General features: G+C 46.3%; 4 protein-coding genes across 4 annotated transcripts; 2 read left to right on the plus strand and 2 right to left on the minus strand.

Annotated features, from left to right (window-relative positions):
- Positions 1-759: 759 nt before the first annotated feature.
- PtA15_15A177 (uncharacterized protein) lies at positions 760-1,210 on the plus strand (the record flags this gene model as incomplete). The annotated part of the gene is made up of 2 exons (XM_053163356.1): positions 760-803; positions 883-1,210. 2 exons carry the CDS (start codon positions 760-762, stop codon positions 1,208-1,210), a joined length of 372 nt encoding a protein of 123 aa, XP_053027340.1.
- Positions 1,211-7,291: 6,081 nt separating this feature from the next.
- PtA15_15A178 (uncharacterized protein) lies at positions 7,292-7,932 on the minus strand (the record flags this gene model as incomplete). The annotated part of the gene is made up of 3 exons (XM_053163357.1): positions 7,292-7,384; positions 7,484-7,735; positions 7,819-7,932. The coding sequence occupies 3 exons, from the start codon at positions 7,930-7,932 to the stop codon at positions 7,292-7,294; spliced, it is 459 nt and encodes a 152-aa protein (XP_053027341.1).
- Positions 7,933-8,795: 863 nt separating this feature from the next.
- Positions 8,796-10,518, plus strand: PtA15_15A179 (actin family protein; the record flags this gene model as incomplete). Its single annotated transcript, XM_053163358.1, has 8 exons — positions 8,796-8,871; positions 8,944-8,998; positions 9,077-9,164; positions 9,239-9,443; positions 9,513-9,918; positions 9,998-10,246; positions 10,317-10,398; positions 10,483-10,518. The coding sequence occupies 8 exons, from the start codon at positions 8,796-8,798 to the stop codon at positions 10,516-10,518; spliced, it is 1,197 nt and encodes a 398-aa protein (XP_053027342.1).
- A 5,834-nt stretch (positions 10,519-16,352) lies between these two features.
- Positions 16,353-17,780, minus strand: PtA15_15A180 (uncharacterized protein; the record flags this gene model as incomplete). Its single annotated transcript, XM_053163360.1, has 2 exons — positions 16,353-17,054; positions 17,481-17,780. 2 exons carry the CDS (start codon positions 17,778-17,780, stop codon positions 16,353-16,355), a joined length of 1,002 nt encoding a protein of 333 aa, XP_053027343.1.
- Between the last annotated feature and the right edge of the window lie 211 nt (positions 17,781-17,991).

Raw genomic sequence — 17,991 nt, forward strand, 5'->3', positions numbered from 1 at the left:
AACGCCAATGGTCTCCCTATGGCGGAGCGTTGTCCAGTCCTGAGTGCATCGCCAAGCACCTGTCACCTCTCTGAGAAAAAGACCCTGGCTGAGCTGCCCTTGATCGGGCTCTGAATCGGGAGGCGCCATGTGTTGAGCTCGGCGACGGACTAACCGCACGCCATGGAAGAAGGAAACGCTGCACGCCCCGGTCAGCACACTGCGGTTGTGGCGCTTGAGTAGCCACCCGGCAGATACGAGCGAGGCATTGTCTTCGATTGGACTACCGATATCAATTGCGCTATATACTGAGAAGTTTTACCCCCCCTCAAATCGCGACTTGGAGATAACAACAGGATTCGTGCGCTTGGCTTCTGGGCATTTGTTCTCGGCCTTCCCTCTCTTGTTCACCACTACGCCTAGGTTCATGAAGATAGAGAATCTTGTTTGTTCTGAGAAGTCTTTCAATTCACTGTTTAAGAAGGAGCTTTCGTGAACTAACTGGCTGCGCATCCGACTCCATTAAATCCCTTTTCTTTCAACTGTTTATATCAGCAACTCATCCGAATACCGCTTGTTGGTCTTCTTATATTTATACCAAATCTATATATTCTCGTCTGTAAAGTCGCCGTTTTGCTTTCAGCCAATTTTTCAGTAAATTTAGTAAATTATATTATCCGGAAAGATCAACTCTACCGACGCAAAATTCACATTACTGTCAAGATGATTCCTTTCAAACTTGCACAACTGGCGGCAATCGTCTTGTGTTCATGCGCAAGCATGACTCACGCAGCTCAAAGCCAAAGCCTCCCGAAACCTACCGGGTAAGTTCTTATCTGCTTCGGATGACGACACAGCTCTTTTCGAACGGTTATTCTGCTGTTTCTTTTCGATTTTTCACAGAGCGCTTTCGAAGTCTCCACCGGAGTTAAGCAACGAGGCCATGAAGAACGCCGCAAAGAAGAATCCACCTCCTCCCAGTGGTCAACCACCCCAAACCTATCCAAAACCAACAATCATTTCACAGAAAAAACCGACAGATCCAAAAAATCAGAAGTCCAAGGACAAGTACAAAGGCCGGCCCGAAAACGATATCAAGCCCGCTGGAACCGAAGGGCTCATCAAGCGAGAAAGCCATCCCATTCGAACCCCGGTCTGGAAGCGAGAAGATCTCACCAGTCCTCATGTTATCGTAAACAGATCAGCGTCTCTCTTGAAAATACCTTCATAATGAAGCGGGACGATCATTTGGGATGATGGCGGGAGGATCGAGGTGTGGTCTTGGGTCAAGTCCTGGTAGCAGCGGGGGGAAACAACAAATTGGCCACGAACAAAACGATGCCAAGTTATAGCGGTAAAATGGCAAGAATGAGCCGGTCAATAATTGTTCTGTACGTGAAGGGATCGTGGTCGAAATTGAGTTTGACGGGGTAATGTCGGTTTCATCAAGCGAGGCAACCCTTCGACCGGGCACATCCCATCGAAACGAAAGAAGTCAGGGATATCATCTGGTCATTTTCTGACAGTGGGTCAGGCGGTAGCAACTCTTTCCGGAGGGGGGATAAGACCCGGTGGGGGAATGACTGCGCTGAGTGGTGGCCTGTCACTTCTTGGCGGTGGAATGAATAGCTTCAAATCAATGTTAGGTGGATGTGGAGGTTTGTTAAGGCTTCCCTTTTTTTTAAAGATAACCAACTCTAAACTATTGAAAGTATTAAAAGCTTATATATATCGCTCAGAAAATCATGTTGTAGGTTGACTATGAACAACTCGCAAATCAATTTTAAATAATTCGAAAACGTCCTCATCCGATCGAAATTTTCTTTTGCTGAGGTTGTTATAAGGGCCAAGTGAAAGCTGAAGGGGCACTGGTTTAGCAGGCAACAAACTATGTAGATTTAGCAGTGATTAGCTCGCTTCCCGCTAAGAAGGCAGGAATTGTAGCAGGGATTTGTGCTTTCACTTGAAGGAGGAAGTCTTTATTTTGTCAGCGCGCTTTTGCTTGGAACAGACAGATAAAACCATAGGGGCGACAAAAAATCATAGACGAGAGTGGGGGAAGAAAAGTAGGAAAATAATTTAAGGCAAGATTTGTAGTGCGTAGTTGAACATTTATTTTCAAGAAGCACAAAAAAGCGAGGAAGCGCACGAACTAAAATGCTATCTAGGTAGGCAAGTGAGATTATATATATTGTAGGTACACAGTGACTTAAAACTTAACCTCTGTCATTGCTACTAGGAAGGGTACGGCAGCAGAGCCTCATTCCTATGATCCCATTGCCAATTCAACCAGTTGACGCAGGTAAAAGGTTTGCCTTTGCACGTATTTAGCTTGGATCACTGACCAGACAAATATGAGCAGATATTTCCTAATTTTAAATATTTCTTCCGTTAACCTGGCTTACCAAGGTGTGCTCAACATCCCTTGTTCTGGTGGAAAGATTGTTCTGCCCTTTGTATCTGATTTATATCTCTTTCTGCCGCAACACTCAAGCATTTGATTTCGAACTATCTTTACATCTAATTTCGGAAGAGATGGCTAGAGGCTAGAGAAAGAGTAACATGTAAAACTCGGATCGACTAGATAATTGCACCTCTTGTGGAATAGAGTGATAGGGGTAGTTGATAATTGGTGTTGGGAAATTTTGGTAATACAGACAACGTAAACTAATACTAATGAAAATCACACTTGAACTTCTGGTTACATAGCTTGGGAGAGAGTGAGTTGGGAACAAAGGACTGGCTTCTCTTGGTTCGGCTGAGCGACTCTTGCAGTGTACACTACATATCGAACTGAAGATCATAGATGCTGGCAACCCTGCTCACGGGCTTGGAGGATTTTAGTATACCCGTATCACAGCGTACGCCGAGTTGCTGGTGCCTTCCAGACCACAAGGTAATCCAAACGGATAAGATACCGTCTGAAGGCTCACGACACATTTGAACATTTCTTGGCTGAAGAGCCTAAAGTGGTTGGGATTGATGATGAATCTGGGGACAGGAGGACAATTCATCTCCTCCGTGCTTGATTCGACTCCGATGGCTTCATCCTGTCCTGAAATATGATGCTACGTCCCCAAGAAGCAGGGCGTTAGAGTAGGACTAATACAGCTAAACACTGGCGTGACGATGTTGCCCCAGAGGACAATAATTACTCGAACTAGCTTCAACTTCAATGGCTTAAGGAGAGGTTATGACCCATCATATGGCTCAGTGGTAGGTTTACACATAGAACGTTGACTCACATAATATTAAAATCAACAAACAAACAGCACCGCGTTTTTTCCCTGAGTGTAGTTTGGCGTTCCATACCCAACGGTGCGTCAGGATTGGTCGGATTCCGTTGGGCTTCCGTTGGGCCAGTACTACCACCGTAATGCCCCAACGACACGAGCTTTGTTCTTTTTTCAAACTTGGGTAGACATAAAAAGGACCTCCATCCCGGCCAAACTTTTTCCCCATCAGCTCCACTCCACTCCACTTTCCAATTCAGATTCCTCCCTCCATTGCCTCATCCAGCAGACTACTACTCATCTTATTCCACACCTTCATCACCCATATTCTCCTCATAGTCAGGATCATTCACATTCCGTCCAGTTTGAACCTTGGGACGACCACTCAACTCAAGCTCGATTAACTCGCACAGCTCAACCCCCAATGGTTTAATCTACTCCCTTTCGTTGTCAATTGAGGTCTTCCTTCAACCGTTTTCTCAAGGATGCTCTCCCTTCGTCGCACCTGGCCCTCACTCCAGCGCTGCGTCCTAGCATCCACAAACAGTGGGACCAAAGATCGAAGTGTCATTACCGGCCAACCCTACAGAGTGACCTGTAGCCTTCCGTTTTCAGGCGTCTGATTCAGAGAACGTTTTTGGTCCTCACTATTCCTTTGACCATGTCTTCAAGCATTGTGATCCCTCCGATCACCTCAGTTGTTGATCATTGAGATTGCCTGATAGCTAACGTTGGGGTAGTTATCCCCTAGAGCTGGATTTCCTTACTCCAGTTGGTCTTATCCAACCAAGTATACATCAAACATCGCTCGATTTGATAATTTGTTCTTGATCTTCAAAGTGGATCGGCTGACCACCTTATAAGGTGAGGCACTCACAGACAAACACCGCTAGTAATGTCTTGTGCTATATCTACACCTTTGATCGATAGGATGGCATAGGTAAGCTAGTCTTTTTCTTCTTTGTCTGAAACGGAATATGGTAACTAACTTTTTCAAATCTTCTTTGAATCAGTGTTAGGCTTGACAAGACAGTCTTCTCACCAGGTGCGCGGTCGTATCCGCTGAGCCACCCCCAAGAGCTGCACTCGCCTCCTATCGACATGAAATGATTAATCCATTAGCAGAAGGGTATATCCTTTGATGACATGAGCAATTGCCCATGCGCAGTGATGGATCCCTTCAGGTTAGCCATTGATTTTTCGCGATTCATGATCACTCAAGCTGTCTCACATTAACATGGCCCTTCTTCATGTGTAGTGCAGACAGTCGAGAGAGGTTGACAGGTCAACTGGAATGATACATACCTCCCAGACCTCAACCTCGGAGGTAATGTCCTCGCTCTGCGGGAATCACGCCCACATCCATCTCATTTGAATTAGCAGCTCATATCTGCTTGCTATGAGCACTCTTTCTGGTTCCAATATCCGGCTATGGAAGAGACTTGAAGCGGTCATCGTGCCATGGCCAGTATATGCTGAATATTACAAAGCATGGCTCTGATTGACTCCATTTATACACTTATAGAAGAACAGCTGATTCGCGTTCGGGAAGGAATGTCCTGATCTAACTGCCCTTATGCGCTGTTCGAGTTAGACCTATCGGTTCAATATCCGATTTTCTGGTCTCGGAACCTGATGAATATGCGATCAAGGGTGATGTTATGGAGTGACATGTTTACTCCGAATCGACCTCTTGGACCAGCCAAATGATGAAAAAATTGATCAGATTAACAAGGATATCACCTTCAAGACCATTGAAAGTGTTTTGTATGCGGTTGGAATTTTGATGAAGCCCAACTTCCAGGGATTCGAGCGGGCCCGATGTTGCTGCGGTTACTGCGTCGGCGTGAAGATGCGGAAGGCTGATGCCGGCCCGATGATGATGTCCGGCCATCCCGTGATCGGCGATGGCCTCTGAGGGTTTTCTCCAAGATCAACTTCTTGGATCGCCAGCTTACCGCTGGTCGTGTTCCTGGCTTTGATGCCTTCAGAGCTCAACGGGGACAACTTCTATCCGCCTGTCAAAAGCAGCAATCGACTTGAAGAACCAACGCAAACGAACTGGACTGACTATGCTCGCATCCTCATCCGGGTTCCGGGGCGAACACTGTACGCTATACGCCTCTCTCTTTTCTCCCTCCCTGCCTCAAGGAAAAATATATTCTTGTGCTTGATTCCATTGAGGCTGATAGTCTGATCGGATCTTTTATCTTGGGAATCCAGAACTAACGAAGAATCCAGAACGAACTGACGAATAATGAGATAGACCAGTCCCTCTCATCCCGCCCATGGAGGTCAGTCCCTTTTCACCATTGTTACTCTATTGATGTCAGTTACTGCCTAACCATAGATCCTATTGGTCATAGATCAGGGACCTTGTGTACGATGGACCCCGGCATCGGGTCGATGTCACATTTCACCATCTCTAAACCTGACGACGTCTGAAGTCGCCACTATCATCAATCTTTCGAGCCAGCAATCATCACCAACCCAACGAATCTCTGCTCCTCTCCTATATGTGCTACTTCAACGCACTGAGACCTTTTCCCGATCGGCTCGCGCAACACGGCATTCGACCTCTCGCGGTCCTCAACGGTGCTACTCGATCTTCGTGGACAAGTTCTTGAAAGATATTCTGACGGAGGTCAGCTTGCATAACATTCTGTTTTAATCAGACCGAGGATTTGAATGGCGATCAACGAGGGACCGACTCGCTCTCGGAAAATCTTTGCTCCAACTGGTTGATGAGCTTCTTCGACTGCTCTCTCCGACACCCTCATTCTTTTTGAATTCAACCTCAATCACCCTCAATCTTTCTAGTCATTCTCATCCCAGCCGTGAGACCTGATCCGATTGCCTTCGCATTCATTCGATTGCACTGAGTAGTCAGATTACTATTCCGTCCCCGTTGCTTCTGTAGCCTGCGTGATGTGTATTTCTCTTTTCTTTTGTACTTGGGCTGGTATGAAGTTTGTATTGATTATGCCTGTGTCGCCAAACTTAGCGGTGACATGTAAGATTTGTATGTGCAACACTCCTCACCACAAATGACATTCTGTCAACAACAACATATCAGATGAAGGGCCTTTGAGAGATGTGAAAAACCTACAGCTAAAATATCAGGCAGGCTATAAAGAGAGAAAAAGAGAATGTTCAGCAGCCTAACTCCCCTCGACCTAGATTTTGGTGGCTGCAAGGATTTTTGGGGTCCTAGGTAGACGTTTCATGTGCTTATGGAAATATCAGGAATAAGCTCAAGTCACGACAGAGAATGCCTATTAGCCGCAGAACTCCGGACACCCCAAGTCCGATATCCCTAACACTGAGTCAGCATCTCAACCCAAATCCGACTTCAACTTTCCCCCTCGGCTGGCCAGCACCATCGCTAGTAGAGAATCTGGATTGAAAGAAGATTTGGATAATCTCAGAAGGGGACCCAGCACGAAACACTCTCGCGCGAGAGGAAGGATTGTCTGGCCTTTCTTCAGACCTGGGGATGACCGGCCCTGGAGAAACCGAGAAACAAAGAGGAAGCGTGGTGATGAGTCAAAACAACCGGTCGGGTAATATGCAATACAGTAATGATACCGAAGAGCCACATTACTGGGCCAAGACCGTGCGAAGACGGGCGCATCATTGCTCGAAGATACGGGTGATTGCAACCACCTCCTGGATTCGGGCGCGGGAATGATGGCCGTGGTTGTGGACATACCCAACAGCATGCTAGGCGCCAGGATCCTCGGGCTGTCGTACGCACTGATCAGGAACGCGGGTTTGGTAGGGTGCACTCCTGCATCCTCGAACAAGGCATTGCGATTTGTTTTGTCTCTCAAGTGGTAGATTTCTTTTGGCTCTCAGGGGGCCTTAACTCACTCCAGGAAAACAGAGAATCATCTGAAGGAGTAATATGTAACTTTCGTGCGTTGAAACCATTCTACAACTGTTTAATTCCAGGCTAATCATGAGAAACATTAATAAATAGATAGAGGACTTTGCGGTACATCTTGGATAACTGTACATAAGAGTCGTGACTGTTTTGGGGACCTATGGGAGTGAAAAGAGACAAATTCTAGAGGCAACTAGTTGCCAGCTGTGCTGCCGGCGTTACCAGATGTAGCGTCGGGTTTGTCACCGCAGGCGAGCTGATTAACGGCATGGGGTGCTTTGTCAACCTGCAAATGGGTCATTCTGGTCAGTCTCGGCTTGGACAAGGGACATCGCGACATGCACGGCGATGCCTCGCCTGCTATTGGGGGATTAAGGAAGCTTACATTTGCACCCTCATCTGTACTTCGCTTGGTGGGCTGGGTCGGCGCCGGTGTACCATCGCAGGCGAGCTGAGTAACGGCACTTCGCTTGGTGGGCTGGGTCGGCGCCGGTGTACCATCGCAGGCGAGCTGAGTAACGGCACTTCGCTTGGTGGGCTGGGTCGGCGCCGGTGTACCATCGCAGGCGAGCTGATTCACGGCACTTCGCCTCCTGTGTTCCGCAGCTCCATGGTTGTTATCAGACGGAGCGGTGGTCTGCAGTGGCAGTCAGGAATCAGTGTATGTACCGCCCACTTCTTCAAGCCAGATGGTCGGCGACCGAGAAAAGAAAAGCTCACCGAGTCGGCGGCGCTGGCGCTCGCAAGAACTAGGGAAGATGGGGCGGCCGCCGCATGTCCTGCAAGCGCTGAGACAACCAAGACGAAAGTAAGCAAGGTCTTGCGGGCAGGCATGTCGATTTCGTTTGAGTTGGGTGATAGTAGGTGGGCACGTCGCAAAACTGGAGAGGCTGGCTGATTGTTCGTTGGATGTGATGCTGATGGTTGAGTGGATGAGGAATCGCCAATCAGCCACGGAAGGCCTTGCTTTTATACCTTTTCGACTGCTCTGTTCGACACGGGTGCATGGCATTGGACGGTGGCCTCTTCTCCTGTTCTCAGAGGTCCTCAGCTAACGCTAGCGTGGTGATGGGTTGTTGATCGACATCTTCTGTTGATTTGGTACGGGAGAATGCTCACAAAACACTCGAAAGCCTCGACGACGGGCACTCACTACACAGATCCATGGCGTCATGATCACCAATGATATCATCGATCTACATATCGACCAGTAAAGATCAGTAAACACATCTGTTTCCCAACATCACAGTGCTCCTTCGAGCTCCCTCGAGTAGAAACTTGACTGAAATGATGCATATGGACTTTGAGGCCGGCTTGCCCGCAAGCGGTGATCTGGAGGGTTGTGACCGGCGACGATCGGCGGCACCTTTTTAGAACGTGCGCGCCTGAGCAGCCAAAGCACAGCGCCTTTGGCTGGCGGCACCTGGCCTGTTTTTGTGTATCTTGTCCCAGCTGACTAGAACTGAAACTCTTCCTTGGGTCTCCAGGACCCAAAATTGGTCCAAGAATTTTTTGGTAGTCGGAAAATTAATTCCACTATCCAGAATGGGAGTCGGAATTTTAGGGCCTGTACCATAGGCCATGAAAATTGAAATTTTCCAAATTTATTTGCCTCAAAATTTCTTGGGACAAAAACTGAGCCTGGCCAAAATGTAGGCTTGAGCCCAAATGTGAAGAATTTCATTCCGGAAGCGAGAATGACTGAGACCGTAGAACTTTCCGCACTGTCTCTGCCCTGCCATAACCATCGCACCTTGGCATCATCCTACATTCGTCCTCTTATATAAGTCGATCGGCTTCGGAACTGATAGCCCTGATTATTTTGTCTTTTCGGATTGATTTTAGAGGAAGTTGCCGCCTTGGTTCTCGACAATGGTTCGGGTATGTGCAAAGCCGGTTTGTAAGTCCAATCAACTTGATCAGACCAGACGTGTTTTCATGAGCTGATCATTCGCGTCCCCTCATTCCGAATCCAAAGTGCCGGTGATGACGCACCCCGTGCTGTTTTCCCTTCGATCTGCGGTCGTCCTCGTCACCAGGGTGTGATGGTTGGAATGGGCCAAAAAGTAAGCAATCTTGCTAAGCTTCGTGACCCCGAGCACGTGGACGATCTGATTGATTCACTCTTGCCATATTACAGGATTCTTACGTGGGCGACGAAGCTCAATCCAAGAGAGGTATCTTGACTTTGAAGTACCCTATTGAACACGGGATCGTTACGAACTGGGACGACATGGAAAAGATCTGGCATCACACCTTCTACAACGAGCTTCGAGTGGCTCCTGAAGAACACCCCGTCCTGTTGACCGAAGCCCCTCTCAATCCTAAAGTTAACCGAGAAAAGAGTAAGTTTTCTATTGTGTATCAAGACTGGCTCGAAGCCAATCAATCATTGACTGTATGACGTTTTCCAGTGACTCAAATCATGTTTGAGACTTTCAATGCTCCGGCCTTTTACGTCGCCATCCAGGCCGTGCTTTCGTTGTACGCCTCCGGTCGTACCACTGGTATCGTATTGGATTCTGGAGACGGTGTGACACACACTGTCCCCATCTACGAGGGTTACGCCTTACCCCACGCGATTTTGAGGCTCGATCTTGCCGGTCGGGACTTGACAGACTACTTGATCAAGATTTTGATGGAGCGAGGTTACAGCTTCACCACCACGGCCGAAAGGGAAATCGTTCGCGACATCAAAGAAAAACTTTGTTACGTTGGTTTGGACTTTGAACAAGAGATGCAAACCGCCAGTCAATCTTCCGCTCTTGAGAAGAGCTACGAATTACCTGATGGACAGGTCATCACCATTGGAAATGAGCGGTTAGCAACTCTTGTCTTCACGCTAATCAAGTTCCCTCTTGGCAGGTTGACAGAACAATTTTGTTGTATCGTTCAATAGTTTCCGTTGCCCCGAGGCTCTGTTCCAACCTTCCTTACTTGGTTTGGAAGCCTCCGGTATCCACGAGACCACCTACAACTCGATCATGAAGTGTGATCTTGATATCAGAAAGGACCTCTACGGTAACGTCGTCATGTCCGGTGGTACGACTATGTACTCTGGTATTTCCGACCGAATGCAAAAGGAAATCACCGCCCTTGCTCCTAGCAGCATGAAGGTTAAGATTGTCGCCCCACCAGAGAGGAAATAGTAAGTCCATCTCACATCTTTCCTCGTTAGCGGTTGAACAAGATCTAATCAATATCCTTTGAACTCTCAGCTCCGTATGGATTGGTGGTTCTATCTTGGCTTCTTTATCCACCTTCCAACAGATGTGGATCTCGAAGCAAGAGTACGATGAGGTAAGTTAATTTTGCACACTCAACGGAGTGGATATTTTCATTTGACTAAACTTGAATTATGCTTGCCTTTCTGCCGTCACACAGAGCGGTCCCTCAATCGTTCATCGTAAATGTTTCTGAGGTGCTTCAACGTATCATTTATTGGGCACGCTGCGCTTCAATTAGACTTCAATGAGACCGGAACGACCCCCTTCTCTCAAGACGCTTCACGTTTGTTACTGTCATTCCATGTTCCTTCTTCCTTAAAAAAGTGAATCTTAGAGCATGAAGTTCCATTTATCTTTTCCCTGTCCTGTTTGTGAGAAACCGCGTCCCTACTCCTTATGTGTGTCCATTTCCTTTTGACCGACTCCGATGAAGATTACGAGAGAAAAAGTGAATGAAACTTTTATCTCCCAATCACTTCATACATCGTCTCATCAACCATCATCATCAACCATCATCTCATGCTCTTTCTTCATCTCCCTTCCTCTCTCTATCGTTATACAAAATTTTCTATGTTTTATTTTTTAAACTTGATGAATGAAAGAGTGGATGATGTGCGATGAACTTCTAATGTTCTCTGCCGCCCCTTATGTATACTCACATACAAATGCTGCTTGCTGGTGTATCATGACTGTGGGTCTGTTTGATTATATAATTACTGTTACCAGGATTTGTGCTCAAGTTCTTCTTGCATCATGTTGATGTGCAAGTGGCTGTCTGTTCTCAGGCTCTGATTGTTATATGGAGATCCTGTCATCAATTGTAGAGGATCAGGAAGGGATGTGGCTGAATTTGGTTACAGATATTCTGGGAGTGGCTGGCAGTGAATGATTTGGCAAGGAGTAAATTCCATTCATCAGGCAAGGAACTTGAAGTGAGATGATGATTGATTTTGTCATTGACTTGCAAAAGCTTGGAATCATCACCCAGATGCACCTCACAGATTTATCCATGCACTGCCATCATGATTGGCTTGGTTGAGAATGGAGGACTTCCTGTCAATCTGGGAACTGAGATTTTTCCAGATTTTGCAGGGAAATGGAGGACTTCCCGTCAATCTGGGAACCCCTTCCAGACCCAGATCTGAGCCCAATTTTGCAGGGAAATTTAGGCTTTGAGACTCTGGGAGGCTCTCAGATTGCTCCCAGATTGCGACGGGAAGTCCTCCAATTTCAAATCTGTGCTTCATCATCCTGAAGCCTAGATCTGCCCAGACTTCCTTGCATAATCTGAGAATATTTGGGGTTCCAGACCAACAACAAGCCTGCAATGGAGGACTTCCTGTCAAATCTGAATAAATCTGGAATTTCAGATTTTGCAGGGAAATCTGAAATTTGGAACTCTGGATCACTTTAGGGATCTTCAGGGACCTAGATTTCCTTGCAAAATCTGAAATCTGTTGGCTCAGATATGACTTTCCAGATCAACGGGAAGTTCTCCAATATCCCAATTAAATTAGGATGCACTCAAAAAACAAAATATGAGTCCAAGGGGGGAGGGGGGTATCTGGACATATTTCAATTGGTTGAGATGTCCCAATTTTAAATTGGTGGAGTGTATACCAGTTTAAGTGGGATATCTAAATGTTTTATCAAAGTAACCTCAGACTAGTGGAGGACTTCCCATTGACTTTGAATAAATCTGGAAAACCAGATTCCGCAGGGGAATCTGGAATCTGGAACTCTGGATCACTTCAGGGAGCTTTGGGGACCAAGATTTCACTGCAAAGTCTGAAATCTGTCAGCTCAGATCTGGATTTCCAGATTGACAGGAAGTCCTCCAGTAATGACAGTCAAGTGGAGTAGAAATACATAGTATTATTACAGTCCAGAGGAGTAGCAATACATAGTATTGAGAGGTCTGGATTATATACAAAAAAAAAACCCACTGACTACATAAGTTTCTGGCAGTGGAGGTAACACTTTGAAAAAAATTCTCAACTGGGTGCAGAGTCCAGACTACAGCTGAAATCCACCAAATAGAATGAAACTTATTTACTCATAATTTATTTCAGCCTAGCTTTAATAAATGGACAATTTATGTGCACATTACACATCACTGCAGAAATTGTGAAGTGAGAATAAGATAGATTTGCAACATGGTTTATTTAATAGCTTCAATTGTATTGTGCATGTCAAGTGCTCCTAGCTCAGCAATTATTAGGGGGATTCAAAATTGACCATGGATGACTTGCAAAAGTGCATGCAACTTCAAGTTGGACCTGGCCAACTTTGAAACCCCCCATTTTATGGAAGCACAATACTAGTAAGGTTGATGGGATTGTATGACACAAATATAGGGGAAAGGTCTCCCATAGAGGAAAGAAACTCCCCTGATATATTCCAGGCAGGTGAGATCACTTCCCAGAGACTTGTAACCTATTTCCCTCCTGATGGAAAAGGGTATAACATAGTAATGATAGACAAGTAACTAAATAAATATGCTCTCATTTGTATGAGTGAACATTAATACCAAAGGAGGACTTGAAATTAACTTGTCAGCAAACATCTCAATGATTAATGTTCAATGTTTTTTTGTTTTTTTTTTGAAAATTGTGAACTCAAGACATTCACATTTTGTAACTGGGTGTGGCAAAGCGCTATTGATCAGAGGTTCAAGACACTTGCTGCCAAACCATGATGCAAGGGGTTTACATCAATTGTGGTAATAACATACATCATGAAATAATAGGACCCTGGAAAGCCCCCATGGAACACAGTAACAAAAATGTATGAATTTTTGGTCAAAAACCAAAAAACGTACGCACCCCAGATGTATGAATGGGAAATTTGGCGAATAAGGTACTCACCCCAAATGTATGAAGTTTTTTTGGGGGCAAGGGGGGTAGTAACCAAAAATGTATGAGAATGAGGGGATGATGCCAGGGTTTCCCCCTCGGCAGCAGTCCGGTGTTGAGGACTTTTTTTTTTTTGCACACCCCCTCGGCAGCAGTCCAGTGTCCAGATGGTTTCCCCCCATTGCGCAATTGCTTATAGAAGGTGGTCAAATCTCAAAAACAAATGATTTAAAATATGGTAAGTACGCAGTAATTATAAAGGATATGGTGAGTTTTTGGACGGATCATCTCATGCCTTCTACCCGCTTCCTAATCAAATTGTTCTAATTCAGAAAATGTACATTGGTAAGATTCTGGCGGCTTACAAGCATGTGTCAGGAAAGCACCGTTGGATTGCTAGCGCTACGAGTCAGGACAAACTGTCATATATATTGGTCCAACTCTTCCTGTATCAACCACATATCACAATTGCTGCCGGTTTCTACACTTTCTCACCGAGTCCCGGGATCTTTGTGCATCTTGAAGTAGCACATTTGCACCATTTATTCCCAGTCACTGAAGGCTTAAATATTACGGATGCTGGTGGGAATTGTGTATCCATCCCCCAGAGATTACATCCTCTTCTTCTTAAAATGTCTCAAACCGCTTTTCTAGAACACTGGCAGAACCAATTTTTGAAGATGAAAGCTCTCAAAAAAAGCAAAAAAGATGTAGATGAAGAGTAATGATGATAGTCAATGCAGTTTTCTACTTGAATATGAAATTTAAAATATGTTCTTCTTCCTTTTTTTTACCTTTTTCACTGCTCCTCTAGGTATGTAGCAGAAATGGCTACTCAAAAAATTATTTCTGGGAGTATTTCTTCACACCCGCGGCAATAAAAAACGTACACACAAAATTTGTATGAATTTTTTGGTCAAGCTCTGAACCTACGCACAAAACGTGTATGAATGAGCTCTGAAAATGTATGAATTTTTTGAAAATCTTGGAATTTACGTTACTGTGTTCCATAGGGGCTTTCCTGGGTCCTGAAATAATGCACCAATTCAGACATTTAGACTCTTCTGGGTGAAGGTCCAAGGCAAAGGATAGCACATCAAATTAAACCGATTCAAGTATTCCTATTTGTATTTGATTTGAGTTGAATAATGCCTGCGCAAATTTAAGCTTCAATATTCAAATAAATTTGAATAATGGCTCAAAGAGGCCTACTGGCCCCTTTGGCGCAGCAGAAAAAAAACTGTGCCTCTGGCACTCTGAAAAGTGAGTTTGCCACTATGAAAAGTGCGTCTGCCACTATGAAAAGTGTGTTGGCCACTGTGAAAAATGCATTCACCACTATGAAAATTGTGTCCGCCACTATGAAGAGTGTTTGCACCAATATGAAAATCGCCTCTGGCACTCTGAATAGTGTGTCTGCCACCATGATAAGTGACTCTGGCACATTGAATAGTGCATCCACCATTATGAGAAGTGCCTCCGGCAATATTATAACCCCCTTGGGCACCAATTTAGTTTTGACAGATGATTCCATCAACAATATATGGCCCAGAAATGGGCCAAAACTAGTCAAAAACACAAAAAATGCATTTTTTGGTGGTTTTAGTTTATTTTGGAAGTTTTTCTGTCAGGTTTCTCCAAATACTTGAATATTCAAAAAATAAGTATTTGAGGGTCCCAAAAAAATGACAAATACCACTGTGCTATCCTTTGGTCCAAGGAAGGTGCCTGTTATAGATGTCCTGCGTTTGTGCAGAATTTTCTGACTCCTAAATGTTGTGGACATCCAGAATACCAGATTTCAACATCCACACTGGTTCACCAGGACCCAAAATTGGTCCGGGGAGATTTTGGGAGTTGGAAAATTAATTCCACTATCCAGAATGGGAATTGAAATCCTAATTTCACAAAAAACACCTGTAATTCAGAAAAATTCATATCTCCCCACTGCGGCGCCCAAACCCCACCAAAGTTTTGAAGGGGGGTATTGAATTTTACAAGGTGTGTTTTACAAGGTACAAGGCCTTGTAAAATTACACATTGGGGGGCGTGATGTGTAATTTTACAAGGAGATGCCCAAATCTTGACCTTGTAATGGAAGTCCTTGCAAAAAAGACCTTGTAAACTTCCACCTCAGATTTTCCATGTGTAATTTCACAAGGTATATTTTTGCAAGGGGTGACCTTGTAAGAAAATGACCTTTCAAAATTGCACATTTTTAGCAAAATCTTGAATTTTACAAGGGAAATCTTGAAATAGTAAAACAACTTGCAAAAGCAACTTGTAAAAATCAATAAAAGTGGTTACCCAAGTTGAATTTACAAGGTTTCAAAAACATTTACAAGGTCATTCCACCCCCCCCCCCCCCCCCACCTTTTTTTTTTTTGGAAAAACAACTTCAAACTGCAAAATGTGCCTAAGTTACATGGGTACCTCCCCCTGGGGATGACTTGGAGCCCTACAGGTTATTTTGTCCCAAGAGGTTGCAAGACCCCTGTGCCTTGGGCGTCCCCCCTCCACATAGAGAGGGACTTAGTTAAGTTAGCTTCTGGGGGGCCCGCAGATCTCAACGGGAAAGTCACCCACTTGTGAAGAGTTCAGTTCAAGTCAGCTGAAAAAAGATCCATAAAAACAGGCCGGGTGCCGCCAGCCAAAGGCGCTGTGGTTTCATGGCTGCTCAGGCGTGCACATTGTATGTAAAAAGGTGCCGCCGATCGTCGCCGATCACAACCCTCGAGATCACCGCTTGCGGGCAAGCCGGCCTCAGAGTCCATATGCATCATTTCAGTCAAGTTTCTACTCGAGGGAGCTCGAAGGAGCACTGTGATGTTGGGAAACAGATGTGTTTACTGATCTTTACTGGTCGATATGTAGATCGATGATATCATTGGTGATCATGACGCCATGGATCTGTGTAGTGAGTGCCCGTCGTCGAGGCTTTCGAGTGTTTTGTGAGCATTCTCCCGTACCAAATCAACAGAAGATGTCGATCAACAACCCATCACCACGCTAGCGTTAGCTGAGGACCTCTGAGAACAGGAGAAGAGCTCACCGTCCAATGCCATGCACCCGTGTCGAACAGAGCAGTCGAAAAGGTATAAAAGCAAGGCCTTCCGTGGCCGATTGGCGATTCCTCATCCACTCAACCATCAGCATCACATCCAACGAACAATCAGCCAGCCTCTCCAGTTTTGCGACGTGCCCACCTACTATCACCCAACTCAAACGAAATCGACATGCCTGCCCGCAAGACCTTGTTTACTTTCGTCTTGGTTGTCTCAGCGCTTGCAGGACATGCGGCGGCCGCCCCATCTTCCCTAGCTCTTGCGAGCGCCAGCGCCGCCGACTCGGTGAGCTTTTCTTTTCTCGGTCCCCGACCATCTGGCTTGAAGAAGTGGGCCGTACATACACTGATTCCTGACTGCCACTGCAGACCACCGCTCCGTCTGATAACAACCATGGAGCTGCGGAACACAGGAGGCGAAGTGCCGTGAATCAGCTCGCCTGCGATGGTACACCGGCGCCGACCCAGCCCACCAAGCGAAGTGCCGTGAATCAGCTCGCCTGCGATGGTACACCGGCGCCGACCCAGCCCACCAAGCGAAGTGCCGTGAATCAGCTCGCCTGCGATGGTACACCGGCGCCGACCCAGCCCACCAAGCGAAGTGCCGTTACTCAGCTCGCCTGCGATGGTACACCGGCGCCGACCCAGCCCACCAAGCGAAGTGCCGTTACTCAGCTCGCCTGCGATGGTACACCGGCGCCGACCCAGCCCACCAAGCGAAGTGCCGTGAATCAGCTCGCCTGCGATGGTACACCGGCGCCGACCCAGCCCACCAAGCGAAGTACAGATGAGGGTGCAAATGTAAGCTTCCTTAATCCCCCAATAGCAGGCGAGGCATCGCCGTGCATGTCGCGATGTCCCTTGTCCAAGCCGAGACTGACCAGAATGACCCATTTGCAGGTTGACAAAGCACCCCATGCCGTTAATCAGCTCGCCTGCGGTGACAAACCCGACGCTACATCTGGTAACGCCGGCAGCACAGCTGGCAACTAGTTGCCTCTAGAATTTGTCTCTTTTCACTCCCATAGGTCCCCAAAACAGTCACGACTCTTATGTACAGTTATCCAAGATGTACCGCAAAGTCCTCTATCTATTTATCAATGTTTCTCATGATTAGCCTGGAATTAAAAAGTTGTAGAATGGTTTCAACGCACGAAAGTTATATATTACTCCTTCAGATGATTCTCTGTTTTCCTGGAGCGAGTTAAGGCCCCCTGAGAGTCAAAATAAATGTACCGCTTGAGAGAAATAACAAATTGCAATGCCTTGTTCGAGGATGCAGGAGTGCACCCTGGTCCCTACGAAACCCGCGTTCCTGATCAGTGCGTACCACAGCCCGATGATCCTGGCGCCTAGGATGCTGTTGGGTATGTCCACAACCACGGCCATCATTCCCGCGCCCGAATCCAGGAGGTGGTTGCAATCACCCGTATCTTCGAGCAATGATGCGCCCGTCTTCGCACGGTCTTGGCCCAGCAATGGCTCTTCGGTATCATTACTGTACTGCATATTGCCCGACCGGTTGTTTTGACTCATCACCACGCTTCCTCTTTGTTTCTCGGTTTCTCCGGGCCGGTCATCCCCAGGTCTGAAGAAAGGCCGGACAATCCTTCCTCTCGCGCGAGAGTGTTTCGTGCTGGGTCCCCTTCTGAGACTATCCAAATCTTCTTTCAATCCAGATTCTCTACTAGCGATGGTGCTGGCCAGCCGAGGGGGAAAGTTGAAGTCGGATTTGGGTTGAGATGTT

This window comes from Puccinia triticina, chromosome 15A, assembly GCF_026914185.1.
Source record: "Puccinia triticina chromosome 15A, complete sequence".
NCBI classification, from domain to species: Eukaryota; Fungi; Basidiomycota; class Pucciniomycetes; order Pucciniales; family Pucciniaceae; genus Puccinia; species Puccinia triticina.